The 25,865-nt window shown below is 43.6% G+C and overlaps 1 protein-coding gene across 3 annotated transcripts in view; it reads left to right on the top strand.

The window, feature by feature from the left end:
* Positions 1–25,865, top strand: part of LOC139542055 (tyrosine-protein phosphatase non-receptor type 11-like) — a 69,197-nt gene that overhangs the window by 11,316 nt on the left and 32,016 nt on the right. For 2 of the 3 annotated variants that reach the window (XM_071347052.1, XM_071347051.1), the window contains exons 2-6: positions 13,771–13,893; positions 22,794–22,988; positions 23,509–23,701; positions 24,753–24,872; positions 25,049–25,162. In XM_071347052.1, coding sequence (XP_071203153.1) covers positions 13,771–13,893; positions 22,794–22,988; positions 23,509–23,701; positions 24,753–24,872; positions 25,049–25,162 — 745 coding nt within the window. The remainder of the gene's footprint in view (positions 1–13,770; positions 13,894–22,793; positions 22,989–23,508; positions 23,702–24,752; positions 24,873–25,048; positions 25,163–25,865) is intronic. The other variant, XM_071347053.1, reaches the window with a different exon arrangement.

Here is a 25,865-nt window from a genome sequence, read left to right on the forward strand (position 1 = left end):
AATAATGAGTGAGAAAGTTAGACGCACAAGAAGAATTTTGTCCACAAATATACCCATATTTCTATTATACCGTACCAGTCAAAAGTTTGCACACACCTACTCATTCAAGGGTTTTCTTTATTTTTACTATTTTCTACATTGTAGAATAATAGTGAAGACATCAAAACTATGAAATAACACACATGGACTCATGTAGTAACCAAAAAAGTGTTAAACAAATATTTTAAACAAATATATATTTTATATTCTTCAAAGTAGCCACCCTTTGCCTTGATGACAACTTTGCACACTCTTGGCATTCTCTCAACCAGCTTCATGAGGTAGTCACCTGGAATGCATCTCAATTAACAGGTGTGCTTTGTTAATTTGTGGAATTTCTTCTTAATGCGTTTGGGCCAATGGGTTGTGTTGTGACAAGGTAGGGATAGTATACAGATGATAGCCCTATTTGGTAAAAGACCAAGTCCATATTATGGCAAGAACAGCTCAAATAAGCAAAGAGAAATGACAGTCCATCATTACTTTAAGATTGCCCACCCTAGTCACACCCTGACCTAACCAAATAGAAAATTAAAAGGATCTCTAAGGTCAGGGCGTGACACTCCTGTTATTATTTAGGATGTGTGTAAAAGCTCCTGTTATTATTTAGGATGTGTGTAAAAGCTCCTGTTATTATTTAGGATGTGTGTAAAAACTCTGTGTAAGCTATCGGCATTTAAGTAATCTTTCAGTAACAATTGCTTGTTTTTCATTTCGTTAAATTAAAAAACAAGCTCTTATACTACACTTACCCTAATATAATGAAAGCTGGTTCAACAGCAATGCATCTGGTGTCTTTCTTATCCTGGCCATGAATTAGCCAAGGAGTCAATCCATATCAATCAATCAAATGTATTTATAAAGCCCTTCTTACATCAGCTGATGTCACAAAGTGCTGTACAGAAACCCAGCCTAAAATCCCAAACAGCAAGCAATGCAGGTGTAGAAGCACAGTGGCTACGAAAAACTCCCTAGAAAGGCCAGAACCTAGGAAGAAACCTAGAGAGGAACCAGGCGCTGAGGGGTGGCCAGTCCTCTTCTGACTGTGCCGGGTGGAGATTATAACAGAACATGGCCAAGATGTTCATAGATGACCAGCAGGGTCAAATAATAATAATCACAGTGGTTCTAGAGGGTGCAACAGGTCAGCACCTCAGGAGTAAATGTCAGTTGGCTTTTCATAGCCAATCATTCAGAGTATCTCTATCGCTTTTGCTGTCTCTAGATAGTTGAAAACAGCAGGTCTGGGACAGGTCAGGGTTCCATAGCCGTAGGCAGAACAGTTGAAACTGGAGCAGCAGCACGACCAGGTGGACTGGGGACAGCAAGGAGTCATCAGGCCAGGTAGTCCTGAAGCATGGTCGTAGGGCTCAGGTCCTCCAAGAGAAAGAAAGAAAGAGAGATAGAGAAAAAGTTAATTAGAGAGAGCATACTTAAATTCCCACAGGACACCGGATAAGACAGGAGAAATACTCCAGATATAACAGACTGACCCTAGCCCCCCGACACATAAACTACTGCAGCATAAATACTGGAGACTGAGACAGGAGGGGTCGGGAGACAAGGTGGCCCCGTCCGACGATACCCCCGGGCTGGGCCAAACAGGCAGGATATAACCCCACCCACTTTGCCAAAGCACAGCCCCCACACCACAAGAGGGATATCTTCAACCTCCAACTTACCATCCTGAGCCCACGAAGATCTCCCCCACGGCACGAACCCAAGGGGGGGGGGGGGGGGGGGGGGGGCGCTAACCCGGACGGGAAGATCACGTTAGTGACTCAACCCACTCAAGAGACCCACCCCTCCTAGGGACGACATGGAAGACCACCAGAAAGCCAGTGACTCAGCCCCTGTAATAGGGTTTGAGGCAGAGAATCCCAGTGGAGAGAGGGGAACCGGCCAGGCAGAGACAGCAAGGGCGGTTTGTTGCTCCAGTGCCTTTCCGTTCACCTTCACACTCCTGGGCCAGACTACACTCAATCATAGGACCTACTGAAGAGATGAGTCTTCAATAAAGACTTAAAGGTCGAGACCAAGTCTGTGTCTCTCACATGGATCGGCAGACCATTCCATAAAAATGGAGCTCTATAGGAGAAAGCCCTGCCTCCAGCTGTTTGCTTAGAAATTCTAGGGATAGTAAGGAGGCCTGTGTCTTGTGACCATAGCGTACGTGTAGGTATGTAGGACCAAATGTAGGTATGTAGGACCAAATCGGAAAGATAGGTAGGAGCAGCCTATGTAATGCTTTGTAGGTTAGCAGTAAAACCTTGAAATCAGCCCTAGCCTTAACAGGAAGCCACTGTAGAGAGGCTAGCATTGGGGTAAGATGATCAAACTTTTTGGTTCCATTCAAGATTCTAGCAGCCGTGTTTACCACTAACTGAAGTTTATTTAGTGCTTTAGCGTTTCTAAATGGTCTACTCGTGATGCTTTTGCCAACATGATTTTGCATTATTCACAATTCACATAGGCCTACCTGCAATGCATACTCCATTTGGCTTGTATCCATCCTCATTTCCAAAGAGCACCTCTTGTCCGGTTACCAAAGACGCGCTCCTCCAAACATTGGCTATTCAAAATGGTCAGTCCCTTAACGCCATGTCAACAGTAGGCCTGGGCTATACAGTGTCTTGCTTAATGAGAACGTGCCTCACACATACAATACAATTTACGGAAGCCAAGTATTTTTTATTTAAGAAGTGCTGACTGTCAACAATCCAAAAATATTGAGCAAACACTGCATGTATTTTTTTTTTTACTGTTGCTATCACTTGGGGGTTGATGACAATACAAAACAAAGACCGTCAATAACCAATGGAATTTGAGACAAACGTATGCAGTATTAAGCCATGAAACTCCTTGATTGGCCAGTGAGTGGCCAAGCCCTCGTCACACCTACGACTTGTTTATTCATCAAAACCCAGCCCATTCACACTACCACCAGCTATTGTGCTCATAATAATGGTAAGATTTACCATGGCGTTAGGTTTGTTAAAGTAGAGCCCAATGTATTGTACTGGTGGCAGCTGTGTAGATGTAATTCCTCTTATCTCCTGACGGACTGTTTTTGAATCAGGTGGAGCCTGCAGTGACCCCTATTCTACAATACATCAGGCGTGTTTCTGGATCTCTACACATACAAAAAAAATCTACTTTGGCAAATGTTCCTTTCATTGCTGTATATCCCAGCCTATTGTTAATGACAGAGCATGGGCCTTTGATGATGCAGAGCCTTGTTCAATTCCCCCCCTGTCATGTATTTGTGTCTAATCCCTTGTTGAATGCCAGTTGTAATCTGTTACAATTTGCTGCTGCTGTTTGAAAAGTTCCTCGGTAATCTCCTGGGCTTGGAATGAGAAATAAGCCTGGTACCCGGCTGGATAAGGGGGTCAGGTGCAATCTGGGCCAGTGTCGCTCCCCAGATGTCTGAGGCTTTGCGTGGCTTTGGCCCTGTCTGTTCCCTCTTCCATCAGCTCCACTACTGTCTACTGTTGTCTTCTCTTGCTCTCTCTCTTTCTCTGTTTCTCCCTCTCTCTCACGTCAATCTGCTTTGTGAATGACGAGCCGCCACTAAAGCCCGATTCATCCTGATCTGAGTGTCATTGCACCGGAGGTCCGGAGCGAAGGCACAGGACAACGTCCCGCCATTCCAAGGACTTAGTTTACTCTGTTGACATTGTCGGGGACTTTATCAATTTAGATGTTTGCCCAGCAGTTGAGCTCAAGCTCCCCAAGAGTCCGGTTAAATTGGATCCACAGTTTTGCCATCAAACAGAAATATGAAAGGATGTGCGTTTCACGGCTGCTTGAAGGCTGTACGAAAGTCTCACAAGGCTTGTAAGTAGATCTAGTGTTAACATGCCTGTTGATCTCCTTAGTTTATTAATAGTAATTTTAAGATGAAAAAAAAACATGCAATTTTTTTCTGTCACTGGTCATGGGTTTTTCTCCTAAATATAAACATGAGAAGCTCCCACCCAGCCCAGTCTAAGATCTTCTCTGTCCTGGAACCCCAATGGTGGAATCAGCTTCACCCTGAAACTAGGACAGCAGAGTCCCTGCCCATCTACCCAAAAACATTTGAAACCCCTCATCGTATATAATCCCACAGCAACCCCTCACCCCTTCCCTTGCCTTTTGTGAACGAGCACTGTGGAAATGCATGTGCTATGTGACTCACTGATTCTATCAATGTCAGTGTCAAAAAGTATCATTTTCCCCCCGAACCAAATTCCCCACTTATCTCTGATATTTCCTCAAAAGAAAGAATCCCCTACAGTGTTGGAAACAGTGAATTGGAAACAGCAGTGGTGGTCGGTGCCGATTAGAAAGAACAATAATTGTTTTATGAGCAGGACCTTTTACAGCATAATATGAGCTCAATGTAACATCGATAGGTTTAGGCTACTACATGATTCTCACATATTCCCTATACCCATCACAACCTAGCCTAAGAATGAAAGTTGACAAGATAGTTGCGCAGGTCGAGTAATCAAGGTGACAGAGAGTGAGACATTCAATTCTGCCTTGTACACTCTTGCCTGCATCTAGCGTGTAATCATTAGTCTGAACAGTTGCAAACGAGAGTTTCTGTTGGACAAATTCAGGTACGTTTGTCCTCGTTTCGTTCTGTTTGCTTCCGTTTAAGAAACGTTTGAACAGAATCGGCAGAATGAATACACCCCTGATCACCCGCAAACACTTTCATAGCGGGGGAGGGGGGGGGGGGGGGGTGGAGTTAGGACGATTCTAAGGGCCTGTGACTGACAGGGGCCCTGAAAAATTATTAGAACATTAGGTTAAAAAAATTCTATATTAACAGCACTCTCTGGGGTAGCACCATGGTGTAGCTGGAAGACAGCTAGTTTCCGTCCTCCTCTGGGTACATTGACTTCAGCAGAAAATATAGGAGGCTCATGGTTCTCACCCCTTCCATAGACTTACAGTACACAGCAATTATGACACCTTCCGGAGGACGTCCTCCTACCTAGTAGCGCTCTTGCAGCATGAACTGACATGTTTTACACCCAATCAAAGGATCAGAGAATGAATCTAGTACTGAAAGCATAAGCAACAGCTAACTAGCACTGCAGTGCATAAAATGTGGTGAGTAGTTGACTCAAAGAGAAAGACAGTTTTGTGCAAAGTCATTTCTTAAAAAATGAAGGAAAAGCAAAAGAAAGCGAGATAAATTTTGTATTATTTTCTTCACTTTCACTTTCTAAGCTAGCGAATGCAGCTAGCTAGTTTAGCCTACTCAAACACCCGGCTCAAACAGAGAGGAATGCTATGTTAGCTAGCTGGCTATGGCTATCCAACACTCTTCCAAGTCAAGGTAAGCCTTTGGTTTTATTCATTTATTGCCACCGGGCCAGGCGCGCCGCCAGGGATTTTGGGCCCCATGAAAAGATATCACATTGGGCCCCACCACCACAGGCCATACCAACCCTGCACAATTTCTGTAACCACACACCTCCAGAAGCCAATTGACCCATTCAAAGCTTTAAATAACTCTACCTTTGCAGGCTTGCAACTCTCTTGTAGTACAATATTTACTGCACGATATTTACTGACAGTGAGCTGTGAAAATATAACACTGTGCAGACATGCATGCAAAATTCTGCATACAGTGGAATTCACAATTTGATGCAAGACTGATACCCTCTATAAGAAATGTGCTAAAGGCCATCTTTTAAAGTCTAAATGTAATTTTAATGGTATAATTCTTGAATGGAAAATTCTCTTAACATCAATGTTTAACTTAAAATAAATATAACTTAAATATACATTAACCTCTTCAATTAAAATAAATTAACATTATCATCTATAGAATGATATAACAAACAAAATAATAAAATCAGAAGCAGATTTTTGAACTAAGTATACATACCAACTAGAAAATAATCAGCTGTAGAAGTGGAAATGGAAAACAAAATGGAAATGAAAATGGTGATGGTGGCACCTGATGGTGGCGCTAGAGCAAAGGTCAAGTGGTCACCAAATCAATAGGTTTCTTCTACTTGGGGTCTTGATTGTGCACAACAAATGTTATGGCAATCGAGCCATTACTTTGTGATATACAGTATGTTGTTCTCAGTCTGTTCACTGTCTTGTTCTCAGCCTGTGGGCATCATGGGTGTAGTGATCCAATATCCATAGCCATGTCATTTAACAGTTATCACTGGCCCTTGCTCCGCCTTACTCACCAAGAGCCCATCGCCGAGCCTTCTTGCTAGCAAAGTCACTGATCAAGTCTTTGAAGTCCAGCTTTCTAGCTAACTGACTTTAAATGGACAGCATGGCAAGACTGCAAAGCCTGTCCTGGGACATAGTGGACCTCAAATAGTTTATCAGTTTTAGCTTACTGAAAGCTCTCTCGCCACCAGCAACAGTCACAGGCAGTGTGCAAAATATACGTAAAGCAATGCACACTTCCCCAAAAATGCTTTGCAGCTGCATCTTACAAATTGGATTCAGGTGACCAAGAGGGGACAAGTTAGGGGGGAAAGTGGCAGCATATACAGTGTTCAGGTGTCTTACTTCCTTTTGAAACTCAGGTGTAAGATCTCTGGAATACTTCATGATCAGTGGTTGGCACACAGAAGGGACTTTATCCTCACTAATCTGCCCAACTTTCAGAACAGCAGAAGTGATTCTATAATTTTTGCAGTGGTGTGGAACCTAGTGTCCAAGTCACTTGTTAGCAGTAAAAAAAAAACACTGTGTTCTGGAACACCGTTGCTGCACTGTCCTGAGCTGTCTCCTCTTGAGAGGTCTCATCATTCAATCTCTTCCTTTTCCTCTGGCGGCTGTGTTCCTTGCTAAATTGAGGTGCAACATCCATTTGCGTAGCAATCAGTGTTGCCTCAGACAGGAGAGACTCTCATCCATCTCTAAGAGCCTGCATCTCTTCCTTTAAGGCTCTGATATTGGCTGCCTCTGTGTCAAGTGAGATTTTTCCTGACTGGAGAATCAGGCAAAATGCACGAAAGTGCTGTTTGAATGAATGCTTACGAGCCTGCTGGTGCCTACCATTGCTCAGTCAGACTGCTCTATCAAATCATAGACTTAATTATAACATAATAACACACAGAAATACGAGCCTTAGGTCATTAATATTGTTGAATCCGGAAACTATCATCTCGAAAACAAAACGTTTATTCTTTCAGTGAAATACGGAACCGTAAAAATCTGTCGTTCTGCCCCTGAACAAGGCAGTTAACCCACCGTTCCTAGGCCGTCATTGAAAATAAGAATGTGTTCTTAACTGACTTGCCTAGTTAAATAAAGGTGTAGTAAAAAAATTATTATAAATACAAAAATCTGCAAAATCGGTGTCCAAAATTACCGATTTACGATTGTTATGAAAACTTGAAATCGGCCCTAATTAATCGTCCATTCCGATTAATCGGTCGACCTCTAGTTTGTATAAAAGGATGATATTCTTTAACATAAGTAGCGAACTAGGTCTTGAAGTTCTGCTTCTGCTGTTGTAAGGCATAACAGGCTACTGACAGTTGTCTTTTTAATATTCATAGGCTACTGATATTTTGACAGCTCAACTTTAGTTTGTTTTGAGTCATGTATTGACCTGGCAGGACTAAGGAAGTGGGCCTTTGTGAGTTTATGGCTCACTGATTGGATTACATTGACCCAAAAAATGTGTGCGTGTTTGTTCCATAGAGAATGATAGAGGCCTCTATTGGCCAAAATTACTTTTTAGCATGGGCAGCGCCATTGAGGGCTTCCACCGTATTAAAATAGTAAACTGTTTGGATTCCTAGGGGTTGTAGCCTCAATGGCGCTTCCCATTCTGTCACAGACACTATAATGGCACAGATACAAAGATGAGTCCTCTATCTATCTCTATGGTTTGTTCAAGCAGCAACCATTGGTGCATTCTGTCTCGTGGACAAAGCTACACATTGTGCGTTTAAGTCTGATACCAGAACATTGCACTGTATTCCTCCAAGAGCGTATCCAGACATATTCAACACAGTGTTTTGTGGAAATTCTCAATCCACCCTTGAGCATCAACAAAACTGACCACAAGCTCTGTTTTTGATTCAAGACAACATCATCACAATAGGCTTCATCAACGTTAGCAGTTGTTTTTTCATGTAGGCCCGATTCATTGTGCTTAATACAAATGGGTTCACACTTTTAACTAGCCTTGAAAAAGCCACAATAGTGAATTCCATTTGCTAAAGCAACCACTTGTGGAAAGGGACCCTGCGAATCAAATAGGTCATGGATTAGACCCAGAGTAATTCAGCATATTAACCTCATAATTATGAAAAATATATACGTTATGGTGAGGGAAAAAATAATTCCATGTTGGCTTTTTATACATAACCACAAAAATTATGCTTGTGGTGTATTTCTGTACATTTTCTTGTTGGACAATGTAGCATCCAAATGTGTAATTGTTGATGGTGAACAATATGGTTATCCAAATGTGAGCTGGGTGGAGTACATTGTTTTACTCTCTGTTTGGTTATATAACACAGGAAGTAAGCGTTTGCCAGTTATCTTAAGTTCTGTGAACGTTGGTGTCCTGAGTGGTATACTACGAAGTAAACGAGATCAACTCATGCTTTTATAAAGCCAGGTCAGCTTCACATTGCAGATCAGGCTTCAACTGTACTATGATGGTGGATATTGCTCGTCCGCCTGCCCCCAACTCTAGTAGGCTTGTAACTGCGCATTCATGTTGCACATGGCTAGTCGAATGCCAGACTCTTCATTGAGACAATGCTGAAACATCAATCCATGGGCGAGTCAGTGCCACATTTTCATTTGTGCTGAAATCAAAATGAAAAAATAAAGTTATCGTGCAAATTCAGCAGGCTGTGGTGTGAAATAGACTTTTAGAAGTGCTATCTTTCTTTCATGACTTATCATTTATGCCGTCTTTGGTGTGCTTATCAATGCACAAGCACCTTTTTCCCACTCCTATCGCTCCTTCTTCTATCTGTGGAACAGCTTGTTGCGTTGTGGCCATAGGCATACAATCCATAGAGTTTTGGAACCTCTAACCCTGGCAATTTGACTGTTGAACTCATGGGTACACTAGCCATGGCTGTCAGTCTTAAAGGAGATATCCCTATTTTTCCTCTCACATCGTGGAAGCTTGGCTTATGACAACACCAGTTAGGCTATTTTCAAACAAACAACTCCAACAACTGCAAGGAGATGCCTACAGACAGAGAGAGGACGTGTTGCGGTCAGGGACCAGACCTCTGTGTAAGCCAGCTGCCACATTTCGCCGGTTACTGCCTAGACAACGGATATTTACGTTTGCACAGGCGGTATTGACGTGTTGGCAGTGGCTGATGCAGCAGAGGCTGGAGATGACGCCCGGGAGTACAGGCATGCTGCCTACACACAGTTTGTGATGTGGCAGCATGGTGCCCTTGGTGCAGGAAACCCGAGTTGTCATGCCCAGTCGCTGTGTCTGGAGAATCAGGGACACGTTCCCTGATCCCCATTCACAGTACACTGGGTTCCTGGGCGCTAGGATTCTCAAAGCGTTTGGCATGATGACATACTAGCGTTATGCCCAAAGAGTGTCCGTTGCCAGACACTTATTGGCATGACATTAGTATGGCATCATGTCACTTGCTGTGAACAGAACACAACCTCTCCCTCAGTTTGCATTCTCCACACACAAACACCTGCCAGGTGCGTCTTCAGGACATCAAAATCCTTCTTACTGGGCACACCATGTCATATCAAAGATTCTAAAGGTTGTTCGTTTATTTATCACCAAAAGTGTCATCACTGCACTTTCTCCCGGCACAACAAAGGTTAAATGGGAAAATGTCCAGAGGAGTTTAACTTGGATATAAAAACACATAACTACCCAAGACAAATTAACTCAATGACATATTTAAAGTGGTAATCAGCTAGTCGTCCATGACCCCCAGGCTTCCCCCCGCTTCTTGTGTTGTTTTTATATACACAATCTATGGTTGTGAGAGAGTGGGAGAGCGCATAGATGCGAGAGAGAGTGCCTGGGCATGAGGGAGCGTGAGAGAGCTAGAATGTAAACAGCAGAGTAGTCAGCTGCTAGCTAAGATAAACAGGTGTGGTAGCAGGTAGAGTTGCAAAGGGTTGGAAACTTTCCAGCAAATTTCTAGAATTTTACAGAAAATGTTCAATGTAAAGAATTTTGCTTAAATTCATCAAAAAGGTTAGCTTATAACAGTGAACCTATTTTTGTGGGATACACAAGGCAATTCTAGGTCTTGTGGCATATTTTGGTTAAACTATCCCCAATTCAATGGAATTGCAACCCTCTGCATGCACAGTGCATTCTTCCATCATATGTACAGCAGATTCTTAAGATCCAGCACACCAGTGAGATGCTAGTGAGCCCACACTACTACACTGTCTGAACCAAGGATTACATTCTTTCTGTTAAGTTTTGATTACAATACTGGGTGGGGTGAATATATTTAATATGACACGCAGTGGCTTGCGAAAGAATTCACCCCCCTTCACATTTTTCCTATTTTGTTGCCTTACAACCTGGAATTAAAATGGATTTTTGGAGGGTTTGTATCATTTGATTTACGCAACATGCCTACCACTTTGAAGATAAAAAATATTTTTATTGTGAATCAAACAAGAATTAAGACAAAAAACTGAAAACTTCAGCGTGCATAAACTATTCAACCCCCCAAAGCCAATACTTTGTAGAGCCACCTTTTGCAGCAATTACAGCTGCAAGTCTCTTGGGGTATGTCTCTATAAGCTTGGCATATCTAGCCACTGGGATTTTTGCCCATTCTTAAGGGCAAAACTGCTCCAGCTCCTTCAAGTTGGATGGGTTCCGCTGGTGTACAGCAATCTTTAAGTCATACCACAGATTCTTAATTGGATTGAGGTCTGGGCATTGACTAGGCAATTCCAAGATATGTAAATGTTTCCCCTTAAACCACTCGAGTGTTGCTTTAGCAGTATGCTTAGGGTCATTGTCCTGCTGGAAGGTGAACCTCCATCCCAGTCTCAAATCTCTTGAAGACTGAAACAGATTTCCCTCAAGAATTTCCCTGTATTTAGCGCCATCCATCATTCCTTCAATTCTGACCAGTTTCCCAGTCCCTGCCGATGAAAATATCCCCACAGCATGATGCTGCCACCACCATGCTTCACTGTAGGGATGGTGCCAGGTTCTCTCTAGACGTGATGCTTGTTATTAAGGCCAAAAAGTTCAATCTTGGTTTCATCAGACCAGAGAATCTTGTTTCTCATCATCTGAGAGTCTTTTAGGTGCCATTTAGCAAACTCCAATTGGGCTGTCATGTACCTTTTACTGAGGAGTGGCTTCCGTCTGGCCACTCTACCATAAAGGCCTGATTGGTGGAGTGCTGCAGAGATGGTTGTCCATCTGGAATGTTCTCCCATTTCCACAGAGGAACTCTAGAGCTCTATCAGAGTGACCATCCGGTTCTTGGCCACCTCCCTGACCAAGGCCCTTCTCCCCCGATTGCTCAGTTTGACCAGACGGTCAGCTCTAGGAAGAGACAATATACCACGGCTATGGATACAGCCCTTAGCCGTGGTAAATTGGCCATATACCACAAACCCCTGAGGTGCCTTATTGTTATTATAAACTGGTTTCCAACGTTATTAGAGCAGTACAGATGTAGCATGAGATGCACATGTTTTGTCATACCCGTTGTATACGGTCTGATATACCACGGCTGTCAATCAATCAGCATTCAGGGTTTTAACCACGCAGTTTATAATATATATATATATATCAGTTGAAGTCGGAAGTTTACATACATTTAGGTTACATACACTTGATGAGAAAAAAACAACAATTTAATACATTTTAGAATAAGGCTGTACCGTAACAAAATGTGGAAAACGTCAATACTTTCCAAATTTACTGTATAATGGTCAATTATAAATACAAACAACAAAAGTAAATACACTAGCACATCACAAATATTAAGAACAATCTTCCACACTATTCATTCGGTAATTGACCTCATCATCATTTACTTCTATGGTCTCTTCGGAGATGCTCATATTCATCAGGATAAATAGAAGTGATAGAACATAACAGAACATAAGCCACCGAATAAGATCTGTACAACATTGCAATACACATATAGGGTGATAATGTCTGGGAATAGTTAACGGGAAAAACCTTGTTGCCTGTTTTCCCCATTTGTTGCCTCCATGGTGCTCCCATCTAGTTCAACAACTCCAGGCTCCTTCAGAAACTCATCCCCCCTTTAGAAAAAGACAGTTGGTTATACTCCAAGCATATAGTATCTTCATTACTGGCAAACATTTTGAATAGTAGAGAGGGAGACATGACAGTACCAGAGAGATAAACCTACATAGGCCACTCAAAGAAGGCAGGCTCAAAGAGAGGTAAACCTACACACAGGCCACTCAAAGAAGGCAGGCTCAAAGAGAGGTACACAGAAACCATAAATGATGCACACAAAGTTCACACTGCCCATAATTGAAAGGAATAGGAAAAAGGTACCTAGCTATTCTCTTATTGAAATGAAGCATGTGTTCTTAGCTATCTGACAGTGTGGTGCTGGATGCCACTCCAATGCTTGATGGGGGGGGGGGGGTACTGTCACGCCCTGACCATAGTAAGCTGTTTATTCTCTGTGTTGGTTGGAGCGTGATAGTGACTTGGGTGGGTCATCTAGGTGTTTTGTATTTCTATGGTGGCCTGATATGGTTCCCAATCAGAGGCAGCTGTTTATCGTTGTCTCTGATTGGGGATCATATTGAGGTAGCCATTTCCCCTTCGATTATTCGTGGGATCTTGTCTACAGTTAGTTGCCTGTGTGCACACCAGTAGCTGCACGTTTCAGCTGTGCTTTATCGTCTTAGTTTGGTTGCGTATATTTTGCACGACGAAGCTTTTCGTTCGTTGTTTATTGTTTTTTTTTCACTGGTTCACATTTATATAAAGTATGATGAACCCAAATCACGCTGTGCCTTGGTCTACCCTTAACGACGAACGTGAGAGCAACCAGTGCTGGGCTGGACCCTTACAAAAAAATCGACATAATGCTCTTTTAACTTGAATGATAACTGCCATCTATGGGTTAAATGTCTATGGTTGGTTGCGGCTGTCAGTTTGCATTTTGCAAATTTCAAAATACAATTGTGTGAAAAATGTACAATTTGGAAAACAAATGCTGTCATCACTAATTGTGTAATACGTATTTTAACAAATGTACACAAACATTTGATTAATAAAATATTGAATCAGTCATCTTTCTCAAATGACACAATTAACAAGGGCATGACAATCTTTGCAAGAGGAAGCGAGTCTGATTTTATTGGTCCTTAACCCACATCTCAGACACTTAATTCAAGATAAATGGAGTTAACCTGCCCCAGAGCAGGCTAAAAGGTGAGCCACATTCGTTGACCAAAGTGACTTAGCTAACTACTCAAACCTCATTTGTAGTTTTGGCCTCTGCTCTCCAGTGTGTTTCTTACTAGTGTCACCATACTGAATCTTTTACTGGGAAATAATGATTGATGAGTGAGTTTAAAGGTATGTTTATCAATCAACTCCTGGAGGGGGCCTCTGATACTTTTTAGCCCGGCAGTAACACACCTGATCCTACTGGTTGATCATTTGAATCGGCTACATTGAGAAACACTGGTTCTGGCGCAGTGACTCTGGATTTGGTGTTTGTGCTCAACTATTCTCTCTCTCTGTTCTACCAGGTGGTTCCACCCAAACATCACCGGCATCGAGGCAGAGCAGCTCCTCTTGACCCGGGGGGTCCATGGCAGTTTCCTAGCCCGGCCGAGCAAGAGCAACCCGGGAGATTTTACTCTCTCTATCAGGTAGGGGCCTCCATGTTCCCAGCTAACAAATGTTGGTTCCAATAACAATCTGGTTAAGTTATTTGTCAAATAACCAAGGGAGAACATTTTAGGTAATGTTACGTGAATGTTCTGTGTTAGCATGGTTCTCTGCTAGTGCTTTAGCCCACCGCTTTAGCCTAGCTCTTTATCCTAGCGTTAGCGGCCTATGCTCCACAACATTACCCCTGGTGTAAAGTAAATAATTCCGAGCAAATTGTCTCGTGAGTCAAGCCTCAAGAAATGGGAAATGATCGCTTCCCAGTAAGCAAGCTAGCGAGAGAGCAAAAGCCTTGCCTTTGGGTGAACAGTCACAGCTTGTGGGAGTTCAAGCTTGAAATATGCCTAGTTTGTTATTCTCCCACGTTTCTACGAAGTGGAAAATGTTTGTTTCCCTCCTCGGTTGAAAAGAAAGCGAGAACTGGTCGTAAGTAGCCTTTCACAAGAATTCACTTACGCCACTGACCCCATGTATGAAATCATCAGGTCTAACCCTGTCCCATGACATTACATTTCACTGAATTATGAACAGGGAGCTCTGTAGATGGAGAGCTGAATACAAAAGAGTTTCTCTGGTAAACAGCAGGCCTCTGTGATTTCCTGTAGCGCCAGGATAGAGAGGGCCTCTGCGTTGGCAACGGAAGCTTTTAAGAGGCTTATCAGTCAGACGAGCTCATGGCAAAGGTCCAGCATCGTCCTTTAGCTCGCTCTCTTTAGCAGAGGTTGGCTTGAGTAGCGAGGGAGAGAGGAGTGTGTGTGTGTGTGAGAGAGAGGGGGGAGTGTATGTAGGGTAGAGGGAAAGGGGGATACTTAGTCAGTTGTACAAATGAATGCATTCAACTGAAATGTGTCTTCTGCATTTAACCCAACCCTTCTGAATCAGAGAGGTGCGGGGGGCTGCCTTAATCAACATCCACGCCTTTGGCGCCCGGGGAACAGTGGGTTAACTGTCTTGCTTCAGGGGCAGAAGACAGATTTTTACCTTGTCAGCTCGGGGATTCGATCTAGCAACCTTTCGGTTACTGGCCCAACGCTCTCACCAGAGAGGGGTGAGAAAGAATGAAGGTTGTTAGGCTGGTAACAGCAGTGAGTGTGGCAGCCAGGCCAGTCCAGGCAGTAGCTCTTAATAACGTTAAGGCCGGGGGCCCATGTCGAGGTCTGACCCTGCATGCTCCTGGTGTTATGTGGCTTTGTGGTGACTGAGGGCTGCCTAACTGCCTGTGTGTGTTTGTGTTCACCAGGCTAAATGACATGTATTTGTTGTTCTTCAGACCACAGGCCCTGTGGCTAAACTCTAGCGCAGGCTAACAGCACCCCTCCCTCACCCCCACTCCACCACCTTCCTGTGGGCTGTGTGATTTATACCCCCCCATGGTACGGTGAGGTTAGTTTGGACTAGCTTGGTGGGGGGAAGGGGGAAATGGTTAGAATAGTGCTATCTAGAGCATTGGCAGCTTTATTTTGTGTCTGCACTGTTTTGCTGTTGAAAGTAGGCTACGTACCAACATGAATGCAACAGAGTTTATTTCTTTGCTTACGGTGAGAAATACAAAAAGCTTATTCAGCTTTCATGAGCTGATGAGAGTTATGCTTTACATTTACTCACTTACACTTTTCTTTGCGACTATTCAGCTATGTCTTGCCTATTCACTAAGGACTCAATTCCGACCCGAGTTCAGCGTGCGTAAATGGAACGTAATGAAATGTTCATGCATTTTTCTCTGAGTATTCTGACCTTGAACTTAAGCAATGGAAAAGCGTGCTATTCACCTGATATTCATTTTGGGTGGCGATCGAATAAATGAAGGTGTGGCGGAATTGGACCCTAAGCTTGCCAGGGTCCAGTGTGACCAAGCTAACTGTCTCTTACTTGTATGCTCACACATACTCCCACATCACAGACACTCTCTAGCATTCTCTCACACACACTCATGTCACACACACTCTCTCAATCGTATATACTCACAATCTCATATCTCACACACACACACACACACACACACACACACACACACACACACACACACACACACACACACACACACACACACACACACACACACACACACACACACACACACACACACACACACACACACACAAACTCATATAAACTCACATGCACTCTCTCACACACACTCAACGAGAGAGTGATTACCAAGTCATTAGTGTTTCTTCTTACCAGCATGTTATTAGGGGGGTCCAGCTTGACTCTCCTTTTAATGGACGCCCTGGTACTCCAATGGGCTGTTATCTCATTCTCCCTGCTTTTCCCTTCGCTTATCTCCCCCTCTCCCTTTCCTGGCCTGGGCAGGGGGCTGGATGGCAGGGGAAGGATGGGGGTGGTGGTGGAGGGGGAGGTGTTAAACATTTTCTGCTATGACAACTGTTCCAGTAGTGGCCAGAGTAGACCGCAATGTGTGGTTAAGTAGACAGTGTGTTCTGTTATGGGAGAGGCCTTGATAACCATAGCTCTACGCTGCATTTTGAGGGAGTGAGAACTTACACAGCCAAGCATGATGGAGCCTATGTAATTGTGAAGCGCATGTACACTGAGTATACAAAACATTAAGAACACCTGCTTTTTCCATGACATAGACTGACCAGGTGAAAGCCATGATCCCTTATTGATGTCACTTGTTAAAACCACTTAAATCAGTGTAGATGAAGGGGGGGGGAGACATGTTAAAGAAGTATCAAGAATGGTCCACCACCTAAAGGACATCCAGCCAACTTGACAGAAGGGGTGCATGCAAATCAATGTTAGGAAGGTGTTCTTAATGTTTCGTATACTCTGTGTATGTAATTCTCAGATCAAAAGAAATGCCTTGGTTTTTCATTGTTTTCTTTCAGTAAAACATTTTTTTTGTTCTTGTGGTGTATGTTCTAGTATCATGTTGTGTTTTTATACATCTCTATGCTCTTAATCAGAGGAGAAGTTTAGAGGGCATTAGCTGTGGACTGTGGATGGATTTTCTCCCCGTATTACGTAATGCCATTGCCTCCATTCATTTCCATTAGACATATTTCCATTGCAGTCGGGCTATTTATAGATTCAATCAATTAAATGCATTGGCCAAATTGACCTAATAGAATGTTGATTCATCTCATTTTGATAAGTGGATTGTGTTCTCACTGGATACTATGTAACAGAGACGTGGCCATGGTGGTTTAGTGGTTAGTGACTCTGCCCTCAGCACTCGCATATACTGACGTCTACATGTGTTCGAATCTGTCCAAAGGCCTGTTTGATACACACGTTTTGGAACTAGAGAGAGATCGGAAGCCAGTCGAAAAAAAAGGAAAGGGGGGGGAAGATGGTCTAAATAGTGTCATTGTGTGTCCCTCCTTCTCGAACCACGGGTGGGCCGCTGAAGATTGATGATGACCTAATGTTGCTCCAGATACAATAGAACAAGTGCAGCGGCCTCCATTCTTGTAGTCAGAAGGGCTTGTAGGTAGACAGATCAATCAATCAATCAATCAATTTTATTTTATATAGCCCTTCGTACATCAGCTAATATCTCGAAGTGCTGTACAGACACCCAGCCTAAAACCCCAAACAGCTAGTAATGCAGGTGTAGAAGCACGGTGGCTAGGAAAAACTCCCTAGAAAGGCCAAAACCTAGGAAGAAACCTAGAGAGGAACCAGGCTATGAGGGGTGGCCAGTCCTCTTCTGGCTGTGCCGGGTGGAGATTATAACAGAACTATGCCAAGATGTTCAAAAATGTTCATAAGTGACAAGCATGGTCAAATAATAATCATGAATAATTTTCAGTTGGCTTTTCATAGCCGATCATCAAGAGTTGAAAAACAACAGGTCTGGGACAGACCTTCACACACACACACACACACACACACGTTTGTTTTACTATCCTTGTGGGGACCAAACAATTGATTCCCATGCAAAATCATGTTTTCCCTAACCCCTAATTCTAAACCTTAACCTAACCCTTTTTCTTGCGGGGACTGTTCTTGTACCAGAAGCCCTCACATATGCATTGGTCTTTCGAAGGCCAAACCCACTGCTGGTGTGCGTGGCCAAAGACCTCTTTGACCATAGCACCGGTTCCAATCCAAGTGCCAATGCCATTTAGCAAACTCCAGGTGGTGCTATTGTCAGATGACATGAAAATAGAGGTCTTTGGTCACGCACTCCAGCAGCGGGTTTGGCCTTCGAAAGAACAATGCGTATTGTTCAGAAATACCTCATCCCCACTGTAAAACATAGTGTTAGATCTTTGATGTTATGGGGCTATTTTGCTTCCCTTGTTAAGATCAACAGCATCATGAACTTTACCAACTACCAGGATATGTTTAGTGAAAAACCTGGTTGCCTCTGCTAGGAAACTGAAGCTTGGCCCCAAGTGGATCTTCCAGCAAGACAATAACCCCAAGCACACGTCAAAATCCACAAAGAAATGGTTTAATTGACCACAAAATCAACATTTTGCAATTGCCACCTCAGACTCCTGACTTGAACCCTATTGAAAACCTGTGGTTTGAAGAGGACAGTCCATAAACTCAGAGGAAGGATATCAAGGATCTGGAAATATTCTGTATGGAGCAATGTTCTAAGATCCCTCCCAACGTGTTCTCCAATATCAGCACTTTTTTTTTTTAGAAAAGGCTCAGTGTTGTCCAGGGTGCATTTGAGCTCTATATTTGTATTTATTTTATGCAGTCTTTTTGCTCATCTTTATCAAGGCATCTGAAAATTCCTGACGCCACTGTATGTCCAAAAAGCAATATTCACATAACTCTGTACAACAGCATTACTTGGTTTTGCCATTGTCAAAAGCAGCTTAATGAATGCTGTATGGCACAATGATTGTGTGCTATGTCTCCAAGTCTGCAAGAGACCCATCCCATCCTTAGAGTAAAATCTAGATGGATGTTTGGCTCAATGCAACGTCATTAATTGTGTTAAACTCCCACAAACAGCATGGTGCACACACACACACACACACACACACACACACACACACACACACACACACACACACACACACACAGTGCAGCCGCCACGGGCCATTAGTAGCCACAGACAGGGAGGCATACTGCTCCACTCAAACATTCATAACACAATTACAGGGAAGGAGAGAATGCAGGTTTATAGGAGAGAAAGATGGATGAGAGGGAGGGAAGGAGAGAATGCAGGTTTATAGGAGAGAAAGATGGATGAGAGGGAGGGAAGGAGAGAATGCAGGTTTATAGGAGAGAAAGATGGACGAGAGGGAGGGAAGGAGAGAATGCAGGTTTATAGGAGAGAAAGATGGATGAGCGGGAGGGAAGGAGAGAATGCAGGTTTATAGGAGAGAAAGATGGATGAGAGGGAGGGAAGGAGAGAATGCAGGTTTATAGGGGAGAAAGATGGATGAGAGGGGGGGAAGGAGAGAATGCAGGTTTATAGGAGAGAAAGATGGATGAGAGGGAGGGAATGGGATTTGTTCCACTTTATATGATCGTTACTTGATCATCAATTTGCAGAGAGAGGGCTAGCTAATTGCATTAAAGCTAGATATCAGATAGCATAATGTGCAGTTCTGTCACTTTTCTAACTTCCTGAGTTAGATTGCTAGCAACAGTATGATCTTTTTTGTAAAAGTGTGCGGAGTGGGAGTTGTGGTTTGCTGCAGGCTAAAAACCGACTTGTAAATGTGTAGGTGTACTAAGACAAAGTGCATGTTTGTGCATTGGTTTGGCCTTTTGCTGCAGACAAATATTGCTCTGAAATTTTCACTGGAAATGGAAAAAGAAAGTACTGTCTTCAACTAGGCCTCATTTTTCACTTGTTTCCGTGCTGATAAGAATGTTTCGGGTTTAGAATTCTATGTGTGTGTGACATTGTTTCTCTTTGTGGCTGTGTATTTTGAAAAGTGGCAGACTGTTTTTTGGACCTTATCTGTGCTCCCTAGCCACCTGCATTTAGTGAAAGCCAGTTGCTCTCAAATACGAACTCAAAATCAACAGGGCATTCTAAAGGAATAGTCTTGTCTGATAAGGTTTTTCTTACGAGGAAAACAGTCTTATTTCCACATAGACTTGATGAACAAACAGTTTCCTTCTGTGCAGAAATGATTGGGTATTCACGGTTTCCCGCGGACGACTTCAACCTGTTATTTTCATGTGGGTGTTCGTGGTGTTTTCTCTTAATCTGTTCAGGCATGCGCAGACACGTACATGAACACGAACACTCGAGCCGTATCCGAAATCTGGCTTTACTACTCACTTAACCTTTTACTACAGGGGCTGAATCAGGGTCACACAGAATGTTTCTTGGTAGTCTTAAACAAATCTACTTTGAAACAAAAGTATACACCTCACACACCTGGCTTTGGTCTAGAAAACACCTGTACCATGTCAGATATAGAGTTGAAATCAAATGTTATTTGTCACCTGCGCCGAATACAAGCTCTAACCAACAAGGCAGTAAAAAAAAAAAAAAATACACAAAACATTTCAAGTAACAAATAGTTAAAGAGCAGCAGTAAAATAACAATGGTGAGGCTATATACAGGGGGGTACTGGTACAGAGTCAATGTGTGGGGACACTGGTTAGTTGAGGTAATACGTAAATGTAGGTAGAGATATTAAAGTGACTATGCATAGATGACGACTGAGAGTAGCAGCAGTGTAAAAGATAGGGGGGGCAATGCAAATAGTCTGGGTGGCCATTTTATTGGGGGTAGAAGCTGTTTAGAAGCCTTTTGGACCTAGACTTGGCACTCCGGTACCGCTTGCCATGCGGTAGCAGAGAGAACAGTCTATGACTAGGGTGGCTGGAGTCTTTGACAATTTTTAGGGCCATCCTCTGACATTGCCTGGTATAGAGGTCCTGGATGGCAGGAAGCTCGGCCCCGGTGATGTACTGGGCCATACGCACTACCCTCTGTTGTGCCTTACGGTCGGAAGCTGAGCAGTTGCCATTCCAGGCAGGGATGCAACCAGTCAGAATGCTCTCGATGGTGCAGCTGTAGACCCTTTTGAGGATCTGAGGAACCATGCCAAATATTGTCCTGATAGAGAATAGGCTTTGTCGTGCCCTCTTCACAACTGTCTTGGTGTGCTTGGACCATGTTAGTTTGTTGGTGATGTGGACACCAAGGAACTTGAAGCTCTCAACCTGCTCCACTACAACCCCGGCGATGACAATGGGGGCGTGCTCGGTCCTTCTTTTCCTGTAGTCCACAATCATCTCCTTTGTCTTGATCACGTTGAGGGAGCGGTTGTTGTCCTGGCACCACACTGCCAGGTCTCTGACCTCCTCCCCATAGGCTGCCTCGTTGTTGTCTGTGATCAGGCCTTCCACTGTTGTGTCATCTGCAAACGTAATGATGGTGTTGGAGTCGTGCCTGGCCGTGCAGTCATGAGTGAACAGGGAGTACAGGAGGGGACTGAGCACGCACCCCTGAGGGGCCCCCGTGTTGAAGATCAGCATGGCGGATGTGTTGTTGCCTACCCTTACCACCTGGGGACGGCCCGTCAGGAAGTCCAGGATCAATTTGCAGAGGGAGGTATTTAGTCCCAGGGTCTTTAGCTTAGTGATGAGCTTTGAGGGCACTATGGTATTGAACACTGAGCTGTCGTCAATGAATAGCATACTCACATAGGTGTTCCTTTTGTCCAGGTGGGAAAGGGCAGTGTGGAGTGCAATAGAGATCATTATCTGTTAGGGTTGTATGCAAATTGGAGTGGGTCTAAGGTTTCTGGGATAATGGTGTTGATGTGAGCCATGACCAGCCTTTCAAAGTACTTCATGGCTACAGATGTGAGTGCGACAGGTCGGTAGTCATTTAGGCAGGTTACTTTTGTGTTCTTGGGCACAGGGACTATGGTGGTCTGCTTTAAACATGTTGGTATTACAGACTCAGACAGGGAGAGGTTGACAACCCCCACCTGTGGACGTCGGGCCCTCATACCACCCTCATGGAGTCTGTTTCTGACCGTTTGAGCAGACACATGCACATTTGTGGCCTGCTGGAGGTCATTTTGCAGGGCTCTGGCATTGCTCCTCCTGCTCAAAGGCGGAGGTAGCGGTCCTGCTGCTGGGTTGTTGCCCTCCTACGGCCTCCTCCACGTCTCCTGATGTACTGGCCTGTCTCCTGGTAGCGCCTCCATGCTCTGGACACTACGCTGACAGACACAGCAAACCTTCTTGCCACAGCTCGCATTGATGTGCCATCCTGGATGAGCTGCACTACCTGAGCCACTTGTGTGGGTTGTAGACTCCGTCTCGTGCTACCACTAGAGTGAGAGCACCGCCAGCATTCAAAAGTGACCAAAACATCAGCCAGGAAGCATAGGAACTGAGAAGTGGTCTGTGGTCACCACCTTCAGAATCACTCCTTTATTGGGGGTGTCTTGCTAATTGCCTATAATTTCCACCTTTTGTCTATTCCATTTGGTCAACAGCATGTGAAATTTATTGTCAATCAGTGTTGCTTCCTAAGTGGACAGTTTGATTTCACAGAAGTGTGATTGACTTGGAGTTACATTATGTTGTTTAAGTGTTCCCTTTATTTTTTTGAGCAGTGTACTAATAAACAGGATTTTTTCCCCACATACACAAAATGCCTACTATTTAAAACGCAAGTCCTGGTATTCTCTGTGTGTGTGTGCCATACCCACACATACTTTTTTCATACACAAATGACACGCACTGCTGCGGTTCCAAATAGATGCTGAGCACGACCTGTGGCTAGAATACATTATCCTTTCGGCAGGACTCACATCACACAGAGAGAACAGGGGTACCCTATTAACCTAACCTCTGCTACATGCTGCAGGGTGCACCTGTTACATAATATATAGTGATCTGTCTGAACAATGTGCACTATGACTAACCCTGACTCCAACCACTCTCCTCTGTGTGTGTCAGGCGGAACAATGAGGTCACTCACATTAAGATCCAGAACTCAGGGGACTACTACGACCTGTATGGAGGGGAGAAGTTTGCCACGCTAGCAGAGCTGGTGCAGTACTACACAGAGCAGCACGACCTCCTCAGAGAGAGGAACGGAGACGTCATCGAGCTCAAGTACCCACTCAACTGTAAGGACCCCACCTCCGAGAGGTACGTACACACATGCACGCACAGGCACATGCATGCACACACATGGCTGCAAAAACACACACAAATGAAAACAACCACAGACACAGCATTTACAATAAAATGCACACACACACACACAGACCCTGTTATAATCTTCAAACATATCTGTGCTGGCATTTCTGTCTCTACACATTGTAACGTACAGTGTATCAGTTTGTATCTAGTTCCAAAAACAACGTGTGATCCCTGTTGAGGATGGTTTCTCCATGAAACACCAGCTGAGTGCTCTTGCCGGAACCTCCAACACATTTACATGTGCAAGCTCTCATACAGAGAAACACACAAACACACACAATTCAGATTTCTTTGTAAACACCATCACGTGCAAACTCACACATTCAGAAACACCCACATTTTTCAATTTCTTATGTAAACAATTACTCGTAAAAGGCAGGGTTGGGGTGATTTCCATTCTTTGCTTTTTAATAGTATTAGTATTTTCAAACATAATAGTCATAAATTGTCTACCGATCTACACTAGGTGGTACCACGGGCACCTCTCTGGGCGCGACGCTGAGAAGCTGCTCATGGACAAGGGCAAGCCTGGCAGTTTCCTGGTACGGGAGAGCCAGAGCAAACCAGGTGACTTTGTGCTCTCTGTCCTCACCAACGAGGAGAAGCACGAGAACTTAGACCGCAAGACCAGGGTCACCCATGTCATGATTCGCTACCAGGTAAGACCAGCTAGGGCCTTTACATATACAGTGGGGTCTGAAATTATTGACATCCTTAAATAAAGATGAGGCAAAAAAAGAACTGTGTATATAATAAATAATTCAACTACTGAGCTATATTGTATGCTCAACATTTTTTGAAGTTCTACTATTGTATACTAATACAATTGCTCAGAGAAATAGATTTTGTTTAACAAGTAATAATATTTTTCTCAAAGGTAGGGGTCAAAATTATTGACACCCTTGTTTCAATACCTTTCAATAACCTCACAATGTATAACAGCACTGAGCCTTTTTCTAAAACGTTTTATGAGTTGTACACATTCGGAGGTATTTTAGACCATTCCTCCATACAAAATCCTTCCCGATCCTTGATGTCCTTCATATGCACTTATGGATTGCCCTCTTCAATTCAAACCACAGGTGACTGAGATGGCCATTGCAAAGAAATATATATTGTGTGGCCAATTAACAATTTCTTTGTTTATTTTGATGTGTGCTTGGGGTTATTGTCTTGCTGGAAGATCCACTTGCGGCCAAGCGTCAACCAGGTTTTTGGCTAAAATGTTCTGGTACTGGGTAAAGTTCATGATGCCGTTGACCTTAACAAGAGCCCCAGGACCAGTGGATGGAAATTGCCCCGTAACATTAAAGATCCACCACCAACCCCAGTGGTGGGTTTGGCGTCGAAATGAGAATGCATGAGCAGAAAATAACACCATATGGTGGTGGATCTTAGATGTTAGGATAATTAACTTAGCAGGTTAGAAGAATTTGGTTCAAGTTAGGAAGAGGGTTAGGGTTAGCGAAAATGCCAAAATGCTCCCCGATGCGACTCAATCATGCAACTTTTGACATCAATTTGACATTAGCTGCATCCCTTCTAGCCATGACCAGCTAGTAAGGACTAGCATGCTTGTAGGGCTAGCAAGCTAGCAGGCAGGCTAGTGTCTATCCGGCGAGATAGCAGGCTGGGATAGCAGGCTTGTAGGCAAGCTAACTGTCCGGCTAGAAGGGCAAACAAACAACCTTAGTTTTTGTGTGTCTCCAGCAGGATGGGAAGTATGACGTAGGTGGAGGAGAGAGGTTTGACACGCTGGCTGACCTGGTGGATCACTACAAGAAGAACCCCATGGTGGAGAAGAGTGGAATTGTTGTTCACCTCAAACAGGTGAGAGACTAAACCAGTGCATTCAGACAGCTGCACATGAAACAATGTTGTACTGCCATTAATACATCATACAACAAGTATGGGTGACCTGCAAATTCTATATTAGTAATATAATTTAATGTGAAGGGTGGATCATATGATAATCCATGGTTTGCTCTTCCCTTTCCCAACGGAAGCCCTTCAATGCCACCAGGATAAATGCAGCCAACATTGAGAACAGGGTGAAGGAACTAAACAAAGTGGCAGACAACTCAGAGAAGCCCAAACAGGGATTCTGGGAAGAGTTTGAGGTACGAGAGTGGTGGTATCATCATCACCGCCAGTGTATTTAAATGATTGTAAATCGCACCTCATATTCCAAAACATGAAAGTCAAGATCAAGATTTTTTTTTATTTTTACCTTTATTTAACCAGGTAGGCTAGTTGAGAACAAGTTCTCATTTACAACTGCGACCTGGCCAAGATAAAGCAAAGCAGTGCGAAACAAACAACACAGTTACACATAGAATAAACAAACGTACAGTCAATAACACAATAGAAAAGTCTATACAGTGTGTGCAAATGTAGTAAGATTAGGGAGGTAAGGCAATAAATAGGCCATAGTGGCGAAATAATTGTCATTTAGCAATTAAACACTGGAGTGATAGATGTGCAGAAGATGAATGTCCAAATAGAGATACTGGGGTGCAAAGGAGCAAAAAAATAAATAACAATATGGGGATGAGTTAGTTGGGTGGACTATTACAGATGGGCTATGTACAGGTGCAATGATCGGTAAGCTGCTCTGACAGCTGATGCTTAAAGTTAGTGAGGGAGATATAAGTCTCCAGCTTCAGTGATTATTGCAATTCGTTCCAGTCATTGGCAGCAGATAACTGGAAGGAAAGGCGGCCAAAGGAGGAGTTGGCTTTGGGAGTGACCAGTGAAATATACATGCTGGAGCTCGTGCTACGGGTGGGTGCTGCTATGGTGACCAGTGAGCTGAGATAAGGC

Source organism: Salvelinus alpinus, chromosome 17, assembly GCF_045679555.1.
Source record: "Salvelinus alpinus chromosome 17, SLU_Salpinus.1, whole genome shotgun sequence".
Taxonomy (NCBI): domain Eukaryota; kingdom Metazoa; phylum Chordata; class Actinopteri; order Salmoniformes; family Salmonidae; genus Salvelinus; species Salvelinus alpinus.